Below are 14,933 nucleotides of genomic sequence, written 5' to 3' on the forward strand. Positions count from 1 at the left end.
GGAGACTTTTTTTTTGGCCTAAAGCTTGTCACTGAAGATTAGGGGCTCAACCCGGTGTTTCTGGCCAGCTTTACGATGTACCAATACCTGCCGTCTAGCAAGGGTTAAAGGAGCTCCAAAAATCTCTGAAGTAAGTGTGAAGAAGGGAAGGAATCGACCCTGACATCCGTTAGACTAGCCATGCAAGTCCTGCTACGTCTTCCCTTGCCGGGCTTCCAGCACCCTGGTCCTGAATCGCTGGGCGGAGGTGGGTCGTCCCATGGGCGGTTTGCCGGAGGAGGGCGGGGACGGCCGGAGATTTGGCGGAGGGGATAACGATGGATCGCGGGGTCCTGAGGATAGAGTTCTGGAAGCAGGGCTGTGAGGGGGACTTGCTATGGTTTGGATGGAAGGCTTCTTGTGGGCTTCAGAGCTAGGTGTATGGGTTGCTACCTGTAAATTTCAAGAAAAAAAAGAAAAGGAAAAAAAAAAGATCTGAATAAGGGGCCCGTGCTCCGCCGAAATGCAAACACGAATGCAAATTTGTGACGTCATGACAAGCCTTCGAAAAATGAATTCACAAAACTCCAAGCATTACATTGCAAAATACTGTGTGTTGCATGAAGCAGCCTTCAATCATATTAAATGCTACCGAGATATAGGCAATTGGAGAGAGGCAACTGTGATAAAATGACTTGCCCAGGAACACAAGCACTGTGAGACCCGTTGGGTTTTGAACTCGCACATGATTTTTTGGACCACACATGGGTAGACAAGACCACTGGACCACTGTGTTCACGGATGCAGTCAAATCCATTACATGTAAAGTCAGAAGTGATGAACAATAACAGGGGAGTGCCTTATTGAATGGGTTGCAATTTGAATTGGGACTGGAGGACTTGTGGAGGACTTGTAGGGACTTGCAATTGTCTCGAATACATCCCTGATGGCATTCAACTTACTTTTTTCTCTCTGCTCTTCGTCTCGAGTCTGCAGTTGTCCCCTCTGTTGCCTGAGGTTCTAGCTTTTCCCAAGGTTGCTGGTGGAACCTTGAAGGGACCCTGCCTGGCTCCATTGCTTGCTGAGGGTGGTGGGGACGGACGCAGCTTGGAAGAGCTCCTGCCTGAGGGCACCAATGGGCTTGGAAGCTTCCTGGGGTAGGGGAGGAAATAGGACAAAACTTGTGCATTTGTAAGTAAGGTTCATTTTGCGTCCATTTGGTGTCTATTGTGTACTTAGGCCAGTTGTTCGTACACATGCTATCGCAGGCCTTTCGCAAGAAATTCCAGAAGACAAATCCGACTGATGCTAATTTTGTGGAGCAACAAAATCCCACAATGTTGCTCAGTGCTGAACAAATATTTGCTTCAGCTATGTCAAGTTAATTGCGTGTTACCGGTTATTGGCTTTTCTTTGCTTCAAGTTAAATTGCTGTCCACAAATTTCTGCTATAAAGTAACTTCATGCAACTGAGCTTAGTTTGTATACCAGATTTTTTTTTTAGTGACTGGGGACTACAGACCTATCGAGTTGACCAACGTTTGTGACTACTGAGGCCGCTTTTCACCATTGAAGAAAACGCTCCAAAGCTCGCTTTGATACATCAAACAATTCACTTATCTTTTAGTAAAGTGTTCAGAGCTTTACAAGATGCAAGTGCCAAGGGCCCCTGGGCACAGATGCATTGCGACACAGGCGGACAAATTGTCCCGTGATTATGACATCCTAATATGGGTTATACACTCACTTTGGAGAGGGAGGTGTTGCTGTTGTCTTTGGTCGGACGGAGTTGATGATGTTGATTGTGCTCCTAGAGGAGGCCTCTTCCAGCTGTTTCTCCAACAAACTCTTCTCTGCTCGTAAATCTGTCAAGAAGTTAATTCAGTGGTCACTTGAGATTAGTTTGCATCCCTAACAGGTGACTGTGATGTGAAGAGGTCTCACCTTGAATAAATGGTTCCTATTACACTATACAACTTTTAAGACAAGGGTTAGTTCCAAGTTGGATGGAATCCCTCCAGGATGATTGAAAGTCTCACCTTGGATGGACGGTTCCTGTATCTGTGTCGCCATTCTGGACGGCGCTCGGAAGTCTGACTCCTCCTCCAGGCATCCTTGCAAGAATCTGATGTCTTGCAGCAGCTGGCTGACTTCGTCTTCCAAGGCGCTCCTGAAGATGGTGAACAATACTTGGCAATTAGTTAACCCTGGAGTCCTGGACTCATTCATTTAATGGGATGGTCAAGTCAAGTTGCTGTTTTGGTTTATAGTTTTTTGGTCTCCTTCTGCATCTGTGTCTTGGGTCCCGGTACTATCCACACCAACATGCTGACTGAATTTTAGGTCACAGTCCGATTCCTTTTTTTCCCCCGGCACGTTGTGCCAGGGTTCCTCCCACTTTTAAAACTGAAAATTTCATCACTGTCTTCTCAATCTGCAGGCATTCTTTCAGTTTTCTCAACTTGAGCACTTGAGCACTTTTGAGAAACTCCAAGGGGATCCCTGTGTCTGTTAGGCACTTTGTTACAACTTTTTGCCAATTTCCGCCTCAACTCATTCTTGTAAAGTTTTCCGAATGATCTGCTACCTTTCCCTCGGGCCTTGTCAGAAACAAGCTCAAGAGCTATGGATAGATCTATTGGCAGATTGTTCCAACGCAGTTGTCGCAGGAACAAGATAATGGCTCTAGACAACTTATGTAAACATGGCTACGGTTTAAAAACAATCCGGTTTAAAAAAGCCTGTGACTTGATGTACCTCAAATCGTGGATGACTTCGTCTATCTGGAGATAGGTCAGTTGGTCCTTGACCGAGTCTACCCGGTCGCTGAGTGTGGATGTTGCCGATAGTCTGCAATGAGAAACAAACACAGTCAGTCTTTCTATCTCTACTTCATCTTTTATATTTCATTTTAATCTTTCTCATTAAACAATGCAAGTCGACGACACTCAAGCAAATCTGCTCAAGAAAAATTAGCTCGATGGCAGAGCTACTGGTGGCGCACTGAAGCAATGTTGAATGGAAAGAGTGTTTAAGGGCTGTGCTGAAAAAAAGAAGGAAAAAAATGAATATTCGATCATCAAATGAATATCCATTTAATTCATTAAATTCAAATATTTGAAAAATGTGAGTGGTCTACAGATGTTCTGGCTGTCTGCACGATACATAGATGAAGGCAATTCTGTATCCGGACAAATATGTCTGACACTTTAATGAACCGCTGTTGGGAAAGAAAATGTGATTTATCACATCCAATGAGTAGAAAAACAATTACAGACCAAACTAAAGTACCACCACCTTAACAACCTTGTACATGTGCATCATGGGGTCGGATTATTTGGAATCGCCCATAAGCACTGATTTACATAATTATATTTATATGGAAAATGTGCATAATGAAATATGTATTTTATTACATGCATACTACCAAATCCAGGATTGACTGATTATTTTACAAATGTGTATCCGACTGTTTCCATGGTTACTTTTGGACCATTTCTTAATCAAGGCTGTTTGAAACAGGTTTCCGCAACAACGGGACTTACTCATCCCCGTCACTAGAGGGCGTCATTCTCATGGGTGTCTCTCGTCCATCTCGGATACTGAAAGCAGTCGAGGGTCTTCGTGGACTAGCCGGGGTGCTACAATCTACCAAAAACAAAGGACCAATGGAAACACAAATTGAAAAAAAGAACGAAGCATTTATATCTGGGCATAGGAATGTGGGCATGGCTGAAAAAAATGAACATTTACCAAATCTTCAGACCTGCAAGCATCAAAACCTCAGATATGGTATCAAATTAAAGCGAAAAATGCTTTTACAAGACTAGATATCCGGAGTCATTTCAATGCACTTCTGCATGTATTCATTTGAAAGGTGGTTCGTACCATTTACAAGCATGAACCATGCACTGTTCACGTCGGTAGGCCTTAAAGGTACGTGCAAAAAATTAGGAATGTTGTTGCATTTTATTATCTAACCTGTTAAAGTTTCAGCTCAGTAGATACAATACATATCTTTTTCAGAAAACAAGAGTGAAACGAGGCACATTTTGGGGTCAACTGGATTCTGTTGCTAACTACCAATGTTCCTTCGTGCCTTTCAAGTGCCATCTACAGCTCCTGCACTGAGTCGGTAATCAAAGTAACAGTATTATACCAGGTGTTTTATCATATTCTAATTAAAAACTGTGAATAAAAAGGTGTTTTCATGTATTTACCTCTTGGGCTGTCATTCAGTGCGTAGTCGAGAACTTCGCTGTTTTGCCTGGACAAGCTCAAGCCAGAATCCCTGTTAAAAAAACAGCAACCCAAAATTAACAAACACTGAATGAAAACCAAAATATTACAACCAGGCTATGTATTTTTCAGTCAAACTTGAAAAAAAGTACAGTAGGGTTGCGCATTTTTGAATAATTTAGTATTCGTTGCTTCAAACTTGGAGCTATCGGAGGTTTCAAATCTGGTAATATCCTACTTGTTTTCGAACCCGAATTTGATCTCACAGGGAGATTTAATTCAACTCACAGTCACGTCAATAAAAAAAAACGAGTGAGGAGCTGCATGCAATGCCCTTGACAAGGACTGGGTACTCAAGAGATGTAATGACAAAAGGGAAGGGAACTCTCTGACCAGTCCAATGGGCAGGCTATTCATCAAACAAGAAGGTGCTAGGGAGAGAATTTGGTCATCATCAGAGACCATGAAGCAAATTGACCTATCGCTGTTTGCACATTAGCCACGCCCCTATAGACAACCCTGTGGAATTTTGTACATTAAGTTTTGTTTGTCTCAGATTTTGCGCATTCCGCGTTCATTTGTATATCATGTTACTGGACAGTATTTCACAAGCTGCGTTGACACGATTCCACCGCGATAGGTCAATTAAGGGAAGTACAAAATATATGTTTAGCTGGTGTCACAAAAAAATGAAAGGCTCAATTTCTTTTAAGGTTGCTTTCAAATAGCCTTTTTCCACAACCCAAACTGACTAGTGAAATTTAAACTGAATGTTTACAAGCAGGGATTTTAATCCCACCACTAACTTGGACTTCATCGAATATTTGAATAGTTGATCTAGCCAAGGAACCACGCAATAAACCAAGTCTTTTTTCTTCTAACCCAACTGACCTGCCTTCTTCCTTTGCCCGTTCTTTCAGACTCTCCACCAGAATTCGGATTTGCCCCTTCAGGCTTTTTCTCAGAAGTGGGGGCTCCGGCAGCACCTTGGACAGGGGTAATGTTGGCTCTGCCTCCTGCCGATAGTCTTGCCAAATCTCCAGCAACGCTTCAACCTGAAAAAAGTACAACCAGTCAAATGAGTTTGGTTTAGTCAAGGTGCACTTGCATTTGTCCTTGATTTCTACATGTGTGGCCCAAGTTGGAATCAGGCCCAACTTGGTTTAAAATGCCTGTGTTGTGGGGGGGGGGGGGGGGGGGACGGCAAAATGGCAAAAAGAGTACATATTACATATTACATATTTTAACTAGTATTCAGGATTATAGTAGATTCAGGCAAATACGAGTATAGTAGATTCAGGCAAATACGAGTATTTTAAAACTGCGTTCCTGTGCTCTTCCAGAAACACATCTTTTTTTTGTTTTTAATAGATGTTCAATTTGCGTACATTTTTACTCCAACCAAAAAACTTTTTTTCTCCTTTTTTGGACGTCTACAACCCTCTCAAAAAGTGTTTTTGTTTTAGTTTTTGTTTTGTTTTTAGCTTTGCGGGCAGACTGGCTCCTGGGCCATACATTATTGATATATATGGTGATTGTGGGGCGGGAACCAGCCTACCACGCATGAACAAAAGTATTGTCTGGCATCCAATAATTTGAAATTGGAAAGTGTTTTTCAATAACTCAACATGGGCCAATCAATATTTTTCGGCCAATTGGCCGAAAAATGTTGGCCCATGTTTAGTTATTGATGTCTCATTCCAAATAAATGTTAAAATTTGAATAGAGACCTCCAACTTGGCTGATGAAATTCTGATGACGTTGTCATTACCCAATGAAAATGTTGGAGAATCATGTGGGCAAAAGAGTGAGTAAAATTGGCCTGAATTTGTTTTGCATCTTTTTATGCACTGATGGTCCTAGTCTGGCTTTTACTTTTAGTCCTACCTCTGTGTGAAGTTCAAGGCTTTGGTCCACCATTGAGTTCCCAAGGACATCACGGATCTCTTGCCTCTCGCCAGGAGCGACATTCTCCTCCACCAACCTCCAGAGACAGTCTGGAGGAGCGTAGGCTTCCATGGATGATGTTGGGGTCATTGCCATGGTGACAGGGTCAAGGAAGTAGCTCTTCTTGCTTGGTTCTGATCATATCTCTGATTCTCTGGTTCTTACAAGTCGCTGGTGAATTCACATGACTTGAAGCTCTAATCTGCTGAAGACTGTTTAACTTTCTGGGAATCCTCTTTAGAACTGAAGAAATAAAAAGAACCATACAACGTAGACTTAACATTCTAAGCTGTGCCTAAATCAAGAGCAGAATTTTAATCCCGAGGACCTGACTTAAAAAAACGTTATCGTTAACGAGTAGTATTCGTTATTAAACTCTAACCCTCAAGGGACTTATTTGAATTATGCAGAATCATAAATATGGTCAGGGTTAACGTAGTGTCTTCTGTTGGCAGTAAACAGGTAAAGAAACTGGTATAGGTTTAAACGTTGGAAAGATTTCCATATAAGAAGTTCACTCAACACCCTGTGTGCAAACCCTATGAGAGTGGACTGAACAATTCTAAGTGTTTTCTGAGAAAATGCTTGTATTTTCTCACTGCTCAAATTGACTTTGATGACATGAAATTGCTATCTGGGGGCTTGTTAGTCTATACAGAGGAAAATTAGTGAACTTCTTATATGGAAATCTTTCCTAAACGTTATACTACAATGAATGCCGAAGGTCCTGGGGTCGAATCTGCGCTGTGATAATGACGCCATTTTCAACTGCTAATGCCATGCTTACGGAACCGTCTGGTTCCATTACCTGCATATACTAATACTAAATAGTATTTAAATTTAAATGTTAGGATCTTGGCGATCGTAAAGTGTAGGGCCCCTGTTTTGTTTTGATCAAATTAGAGTCAAAAATGTTGTTTATTGCTCAAAAATCACCTTTACAATCAAAAGCAGACATTTCTCAATTCTAATGACACCCGTTTTACAATTTTGAACAGATTCTTGGGGTAGAAATCACGATTTTCCCGGCGCGGTTTGTGCCTTACGATTCAGCGCGCCGTGCGTACTCACCAGCTCACGGTACATCGCGCGGTGATCGCCATCTTTATTTTTGGGTCGCGTGTTGTCGCCGCACTGTCATCGTTATTTTACCCCCAAATTTCCCTCAAAAAATCAAAACCCTGCCCTCTATGTATGACATACCTGTAACCCTGTTCATTGAGAATGTCGCCAACTAGTTTGGCAGGTCCAATATTAATTTTAAAGTGGATTTTGTTCCCTTATACTTATACTAGGAACCGTGCCCTACACTTTTAATTACGATCGCCAGGCCCAGGATCTGGCTGTGCTGTGTGAGTGTCATGCCGAACCAATTTTAACCACTTCGCGTAGGCCCTATTATTAAGTATTATTATAATTGCCACTTCGCCGATTTGCCACATTGCACAATAAATAATGAAGCTGATACTACACATTACACAGAGTCTCAGGGGTAAAACTAATGACATAAAAGAGGTTATTCCACAAAATCGAGTAGGGCCTAGGCCTACACGATTTCATGACTTTTGACTTACATTATTTTACAAAATCGCAGTGGCTATTGTTACGGCAGCCGTAACGCATTTCCCATTTTCTATCGTTACGGTAGACTGCAACCTGGCAACTTTTATAAAAAAACATGACAAGAAAATATAAAATTTGAAGGAAAAAAGTGAATTTGAACTTTATGAAATTCGGACTTTATTTCCCTTTTAAAAAAAATCCTCCAAAGCCTCAGGTTAGAAAAGGAAAAAAATTCGAGTGCAAAACTGAGATCCGAACCCGCAACCTCGCGGTGCAAAATCCTACCCTCTATCGGCTGAGCTGGCGCACTGCTCGATAAAACGTGTGGAAACAAATAATTATATACCTGCGTGCGTACCAAAAAAATATCGTAGAGGGCGCTAAACAACGAGTGCCGTAACGATAGCCACTTCGTTACAAAATACAAGTGTTCCGCCATCTTGTGTACATTGACAACCGATTAATTAATTGCATAGCGCCACCAAGTGACGTGACAAGCTAGCACTGGTGCGAAATTCAAGTTTCCATCCGAAAATGATCACCTCTTGAACTAGTCTGGATCCCAAACCTGACAATTATTCCCGACGCTTACGTCTTAAATTGTAGGTCAGGCCAACCTCGTCCCCAGTGCTTACTTTATTTCCAACCGCGTTTCCAGAGTGCAGGTCGCGTACTGCTCGACACCCTGGGGACGAGATTGAGGTCAGACGAGGTTGAGCCCATTGATCTCCATATACACCAACCTCGTCCCCAGGGTGTCGAGCAGTACGCGCCCACCAATACCTGCTCTCTCACCCTGGTATTGGATCATTTGCATGTGCAAGATTTTTGCACACGTATGCAAATGAGGAACAGTCTGGTGCCTGGATATGCGTTACACATTAGCGTTTGTTTTTGTATGCGGTGTCTGGGGTAAAAACAGAGTCAATTCGGGCGACCGCGTTCTCGGCTGTTCGTGAACAGCGGAGTTTTGTTCCCGGACTACCCGCCCGAACGACCCGAACAATGAAGAGCGCCATCATGGCAACAACAAATCTCTCATGATGGTATTTAAAGATGGCTGCCGTTTGTTTATAAACATGTTCCGCGAGGTGTGTTTGAGTTTGAGGCGGTGTCAGTCACTGTCAGAATGGCAGAATTAGCTATCGTTCTACATGATTTAATGTTTGAATTTGATGATGACGAAGCACTTGATGGAGATAACGATTTTCCTTCATATATCCTGGCATTCGTAAACCAGAAGAGAGAGAAAGTACCAAGAATTGAGGGATTCGTTGAAACAGTCGTGCCACAGTACACCTCCTGGGACTTTAAATATCATTTTAGAATAAGTCGTGTCACATTTGAAAGATTGCTTGGTGAAGTGGGACCTGAACTTTACCGTGATTATTGCGGAGGAAATACTCCACTTCTGCCTGACAAGCAATGTCTGACCTTCCTGTGGTATGCCTGTAACCAAAGTAGCATGAGAGGTGTAAGCCATATGTTTGGGTTGTCCAAGTCAACCGTTCACTCATGCATTCACAAAGTTGCAGCAACTATATCCACTAGACGGCATAGTGTGATAAGATGGCCTGACCAAACAAGACAAGCTCATATTGCTGAAGGGTTTGCTGGGGAAAGCTGCCTTCGTGGCATCGTTGGTGTGATCGATGGGACCCACATCAGAATTATCAACATTCTGAATGGTCAACCTGATTATATAAATCGAAAATCCTATCCATCCGTCCAGCTTCAGGTTAGTCATGTTTAAATTAATACTGCTCTGATCGCTTTAATTAGTTGACTACTGTTTCTGTATTTTGAAATACAATGCACATGTTGATACTTATCTCTTTTGGCAGAAAATAAATACAACTGTTTTTCCAAAAGATAAATGACGTAGTGCCAGGATCACGACCATTTGTGGGCCCACTTATGATAATTTATGCTGGGTTATATAGCGTCATTGGAGCTTATGATGAATTATGCATACCCGCACGCATATGATTTTTGCTGAAAGGCGTTATACATGCATAGTTTAAAATTACCACTGTTGTCGAATCACCGCTGTAGGATACTACATGGGATTACAATTCCAATGGTGCGAGTTCGATCCCCATTGGGGTTTTAGCGGCTTGGAGGATTTTTTTTTCAAGGGAAGGTAAAGTCCGTGAACCTGACTTGCAACTGTACGCGGTTATGTGCGTAATTCATAAGTTCCGATGACACCTGACCTAACCCAGCATAAATTATCATAAGTGGGCCCACAAACAGTCGTGGTGTTGAGCGCAATTTTGAAAGACACGTAGTTTATAAATTTGCGCGCACAAATTTCAAAAATTGTGCGCGGTGATTAATTTTGTTCAAGTTTGCGCGCGCAAACTTAAATTGCGCGATGCGATCAACAACTGAGGCAAATACTGACACAAACTACATTAAAAAGGCAACAAATGAAAAGAAAAGATTTCAAATGAAGATTGTGCATTTCTGGTGTCTTAAAGGAGATCCAACTGGTAGCTCTGTCATTTTGAATCAATAATTACCCAACGCATCTGTGCTTGTTGCTTGATATCTGTGCTGATTGTGCTTATTGTGCTCAGTCATGGGTTCAGAAAGCTGTATTCAGAAAATTCCCCCGTAAAATTGAAAATGATATGCTATATTATTTAACCCTTTGTGTTATGATATTTTCTCTATTTGTCTGCAGCTTGTAGTTGATGACATGATGCTAATAACGGATGCATATGTAGGATGGCCGGGATCAGTGCACGATGCACGGGTTTTCCGCAACTCTCCACTGTACCATGACGTTGAAGATGGACATAAATTGGCAGAGCATCAGTATCTCATAGGTGATACTGCCTACCCGCTCAGAAGCTGGCTGGTAACACCCTTCAAAGACAACGGACACCTGTCGCAGCAGCAACGCAGATTTAACAGGATGTTGTCTGGCAAACGCCAAGTTGTGGAAAGAGCCATAGGCCACCTAAAAGGCAGGTTCCGAAGATTGCGAGAGCTCATGTTCCATGACATAAGTCAGATATGCCAATTTATAATGGCTACATGTGTAATGCACAACTTGTGCGTGCTGTCTGATGACGATGTGAGCAGTTTCATCAACTTCGACGACCAAGATGACATGGAACTTGAGAATATCTTTGCAGATGCAACAGGTGGACATGTCAGGAGGAATGCTTTGGTTGCCCAGTGTTAGTGAGTTTGGAGTTTTCTCCTTAGATGGGTCTGTCCCGTAGAGCTATATTAGATTACTAGAGCGCTAACTCGACGTACAAAGTGATGCCTGCTGAGCGCATCCATGTTTGTACACAAACCTATGGGAAAACTCGAAATTTTGTACAGCTTTTGTATGGCTATGTGCATAAGAATGAGGAGTTCGCGCTCTAGTAATTTAATAAAGCTCTATGATCTGTCTTTGTCCACACTAAATGATACATTTTTGTGACACTGAGTTTGAATTTCCAACTGCAATATTTTGCCCTTCTTATTTTTATGCTTCTTACACCAGAAAGGTTAAGAAAATTTAAGCAATATTTAAGGAGCTATGGAAGGTTAATTGTGAAGGCATAATGTTTGTCACATGGACAAACACTTTTTTTCGACTCACCATTATTCAAAGCAGTATGAACCAAGTCCGATAATATTTGTTCCAGTATAATTAAGTGCCCACACTGTTAGTACATGTAGTTGGGCAATTCCGTATGAGAAACGACATTTTTCGGAAAATTTGTGAAGTACGAATTATGTAAGAAGTACAGTCTGAATCAATTATCTCAAAGCATAGGGCCTAGTTGACACTATAGATAACAAAATCCATTAAATTAGAGCCAAAATTTCTCTGAATTGTAATTCCGTTACCGTGGAATTGCCCATTTAGAGAACTTTCAAAGAAACAATCCTCTTTCTTAAGGAAGTATTTGGAAAACGGATGCCTTGAAAATAACGTTTGTTACCAGGACAGACAAGAAAATTTCAAATTAATTGTTTTGCTAATTGATGGAGACATTTTTAACAAAGAGAATAGTTAGGACACTGTACATGTACACCCACATTCATTTTTTCCAGACTAAAATGAGGAGCTTTATATTTCAACTTATTTCTCATCTGTAACATTTTCAGTACCCATGAATTGTTTTTTTTTCCGCATGATAATGCCTATTTTACATAACTTGAAAAAGGACCCCCGAAAAATAAACTGGACATTTGTATCAAATTTCTCATTATTTCAACAACTAACAACCAAATCCTTTATTATGTACACTATATTTCTACTATTGTACGACTACTACTAGAATCATTGAAGCTTATTTCTTGACTGTTAACAAAGTTTAAATGAGAGCTATTTTTTATGTTGTGCAGTTGTATCATTTAGTGTGGACAGACCATAGAGCTATATTAAATTACTAGAGCGCGACCTCCTCATTCTTACGCGCGGAGATATTTTGAAGTTGTCTGGGCACAGACATTTTGAATTAATGTGCGTGTTTGTAGAACAATGAAATTAAATGGAGTGAATTTTGGAAGTGTACTCTAAATGCAACGCGCAAGTACAACATACGCGCGGCGCGTCATGATAGTTAAAAAGCGTCACAGCATAATTATCTGGAGCTGATCCGTGCATGTGTTTGCGTTGTTTGCGCAGAACAAAATGAAACGCTCACTTAGTGATTTTGTGTTTCTGTTTTGGGCTTTGATAACGCACCAGTATAGAATAAAAACGCAGATATGCACATAGCCATACAAAAGCTGTACAAAATTTCGAGTTTTCCCATAGGTTTGTGCACAAACATGGATGCGATCAGCAGGCATCACTTTGTACATCGAGTTAGCGCTCTAGTAATCTAATATAGCTCTACGGGACAGACTCAGATTCATCAGCAGTGTAAAGTTTGGAAATGGATAATAAAACTCCCCAAATTTTCCAATATACAGTGAAACACTGATATAACAGGGTCCTTCAGACTTTACAAAATTCCTTGTTATAACAGATATCTTGTATTAACAGTATTGAAAACAAAGAAAAACCACAGACTTGGGACCTAAAATTGTCCTTGTTATAAGCATGACGTTGTATTAACAGTGCTCTTCTTATCAGTCTTCAACTGTATTGGTTTCTTCTTTTTAGTGTTTTTTTCCACACACAAATCTGTAAGTCTTTTCAAGAGGGTAAAATATATCAACTTGAAAACTGGCATTATCATCAACCTTTATACCCAGTAACTTGTGCATGCAAGTGTGATGTCATGATGACACCATCAGTCATCAAGTTACAAAAAAGTTTAACTCAAACAATGACCGATTTCTTATAACTGTATTTGAGGGAACATGGTATGATACTCCTTATATCGGATCTGACAGATCTTGAGTGGGGGCTAAATATTGTTGTCTGACCCTTACATATACTTCCATGGTTAAACTCAAAGTTAAATGAATTTAAACTACTGAAAAGTTTGTATTCAAATAAGCAAATGTCTTTAAACCGGTCATGGTGTAAACTTTAAATCTGGTAGAAACCCAAAGTTTGGTGTGCATATTTTTGTGACATCACTGTGACATTATCAAATGTCAAATTACATTGTCAAAATTAAAAGAAACAATTTTAGCTATAACTATCAAACTGAATGAGACATCACTTCATATTTTCTGATCTGTTAAGCCTAATTTTAGGCAACATAGTTGATTCACAGACACATCAGATAACCTTTATGTCCATGATTACTGAAGTGCAACGATATATGAAAAAACATTTAAAATGGAGGTGAATTTCCCACACATTTACCAAAGTGGAGCTTGAACGCTTGAGAAAAAGTGTAAATTTGGAAAATGATGCGTTTCCCTTGTTTTTACGCCGTCATTCAGTAAACATGCAGAAGTATTATTTTACACAAATAATTGCACTACACTAGACTTCCAGTCATTGGTGTGCAAATGCTAGAACGTCATCAAATCAGAAGTTACGTGCAAACTCATATGTAACATGTACGTTTTCATTGTTCTGATTTTCAGGAAGTTGCCGTTTGTCATATTTTATATCCAAAATAGTGACCTTAAAAATGTCAATTGTATCTGGATATTATACTCGTGTTGACTAACTTAAAATAACAGAGACCTGGTATGTGAGAAAATTTTGCAAATTTCTTACCAAATTCTTGTTTTATTTTGAAGGTTAATACCAACTCTAACAAGGCCAAAAACAGTTAATACAACTTCAGTTTGTAATAAACGTACATTAATTTTTTTTTTGAAAATTAATACCAACTCCAACAAGGCCAAAAACGGTTAGTACAACTTCAGTTTGTAATAAACAATTTTTTTCAACAGCATAAAAATTAGTGGGCATTTTTTTCACTATTACTGTAGGAAATCAATGTATGGAAACTTTTGGCTGATACAATTAATACAAATTAATTTATTATGTGATCTTGGTAGGGCAGCTAAAAGTATTTGTTATTTTTTATTGATTGTTTAATTACTTGTCTTTTGTTTTGACTGCTTTTATCTGTATTTCTTAATAACTTATGGAATTTTAATTGTACAGCGCTTTGTGATGTCTGTGTGACATGGAATGCATTTTTTTAAATAATATATTTTATTATTAGGCCTGTTTATTGTTATTTATTGTTACCCAAATTTTATGAACTTGTTTAAGGCTCAAAGCCAAATGACCTATTTGTAAGTATACAAGCATATTAAAGAACCAGAACAAAAAAAATGAACAGATAACATTTGTCTGTGTCCAAATGATTGATTCACAGTATTACTTGCCCCAAAGTAATAACTCAGAACCTATCAAAAAATGCAGTTATAGGTTTTCTTTAGCTAAGGAAAAACTAGGAGAAAAACTTTACCACCTACATTTTACAGGAAACACAACTTCTTGTGAGACTACAGCAATAAACCTACTTTATAACAATACACACTTCATTTGACCAAGAGCAAAGGTACAAATGTACTGATAGAATTGTATATTGTGAATAATGTTATAATTTTCAAAGATGGAAAGGGAACATATAATCAGATGAAACTATACAAGCTCTGCCATATTTATTATATGAAGTTTAATTAGCTGTTTCGGTGTACACACCGAAACAGCTCTTGTTTTTGTTATTTTTTTTTTTTTCTCTTTTTTTTTTTTTTCTTCCACTTTTTTTCCCATAGGATAACACGTGTTTTCGTTCTACAAGGCACTTTTGGACTTTTTTCAA

At 39.8% G+C, this 14,933-nt stretch overlaps 2 protein-coding genes across 2 annotated transcripts; one reads left to right on the forward strand and one right to left on the reverse strand.

Moving 5' to 3' along the window:
- Positions 1-119: 119 nt before the first annotated feature.
- LOC119723143 (coiled-coil domain-containing protein 24-like) lies at positions 120-7,754 on the reverse strand. Its single transcript, XM_038193692.1, has 10 exons — positions 7,740-7,754; positions 6,106-6,408; positions 5,110-5,273; positions 4,200-4,270; positions 3,525-3,627; positions 2,737-2,829; positions 2,019-2,149; positions 1,727-1,844; positions 942-1,131; positions 120-432 (listed from the first exon to the last, which is right to left on the reverse strand). Exons 2-10 carry the CDS (start codon positions 6,259-6,261, stop codon positions 193-195), a joined length of 1,266 nt encoding a protein of 421 aa, XP_038049620.1. The 5' UTR covers positions 6,262-6,408; positions 7,740-7,754; the 3' UTR covers positions 120-192.
- A 909-nt stretch (positions 7,755-8,663) lies between these two features.
- LOC119723144 (putative nuclease HARBI1) lies at positions 8,664-14,451 on the forward strand. Its single transcript, XM_038193693.1, has 2 exons — positions 8,664-9,466; positions 10,418-14,451. The coding sequence occupies exons 1-2, from the start codon at positions 8,858-8,860 to the stop codon at positions 10,922-10,924; spliced, it is 1,116 nt and encodes a 371-aa protein (XP_038049621.1). The 5' UTR covers positions 8,664-8,857; the 3' UTR covers positions 10,925-14,451.
- The last annotated feature ends 482 nt before the right edge of the window (positions 14,452-14,933 follow it).

The sequence above is a fragment of the Patiria miniata genome, unplaced genomic scaffold, assembly GCF_015706575.1.
Source record: "Patiria miniata isolate m_02_andy unplaced genomic scaffold, ASM1570657v1 HiC_scaffold_16, whole genome shotgun sequence".
NCBI lineage: Eukaryota > Metazoa > Echinodermata > Asteroidea > Valvatida > Asterinidae > Patiria > Patiria miniata.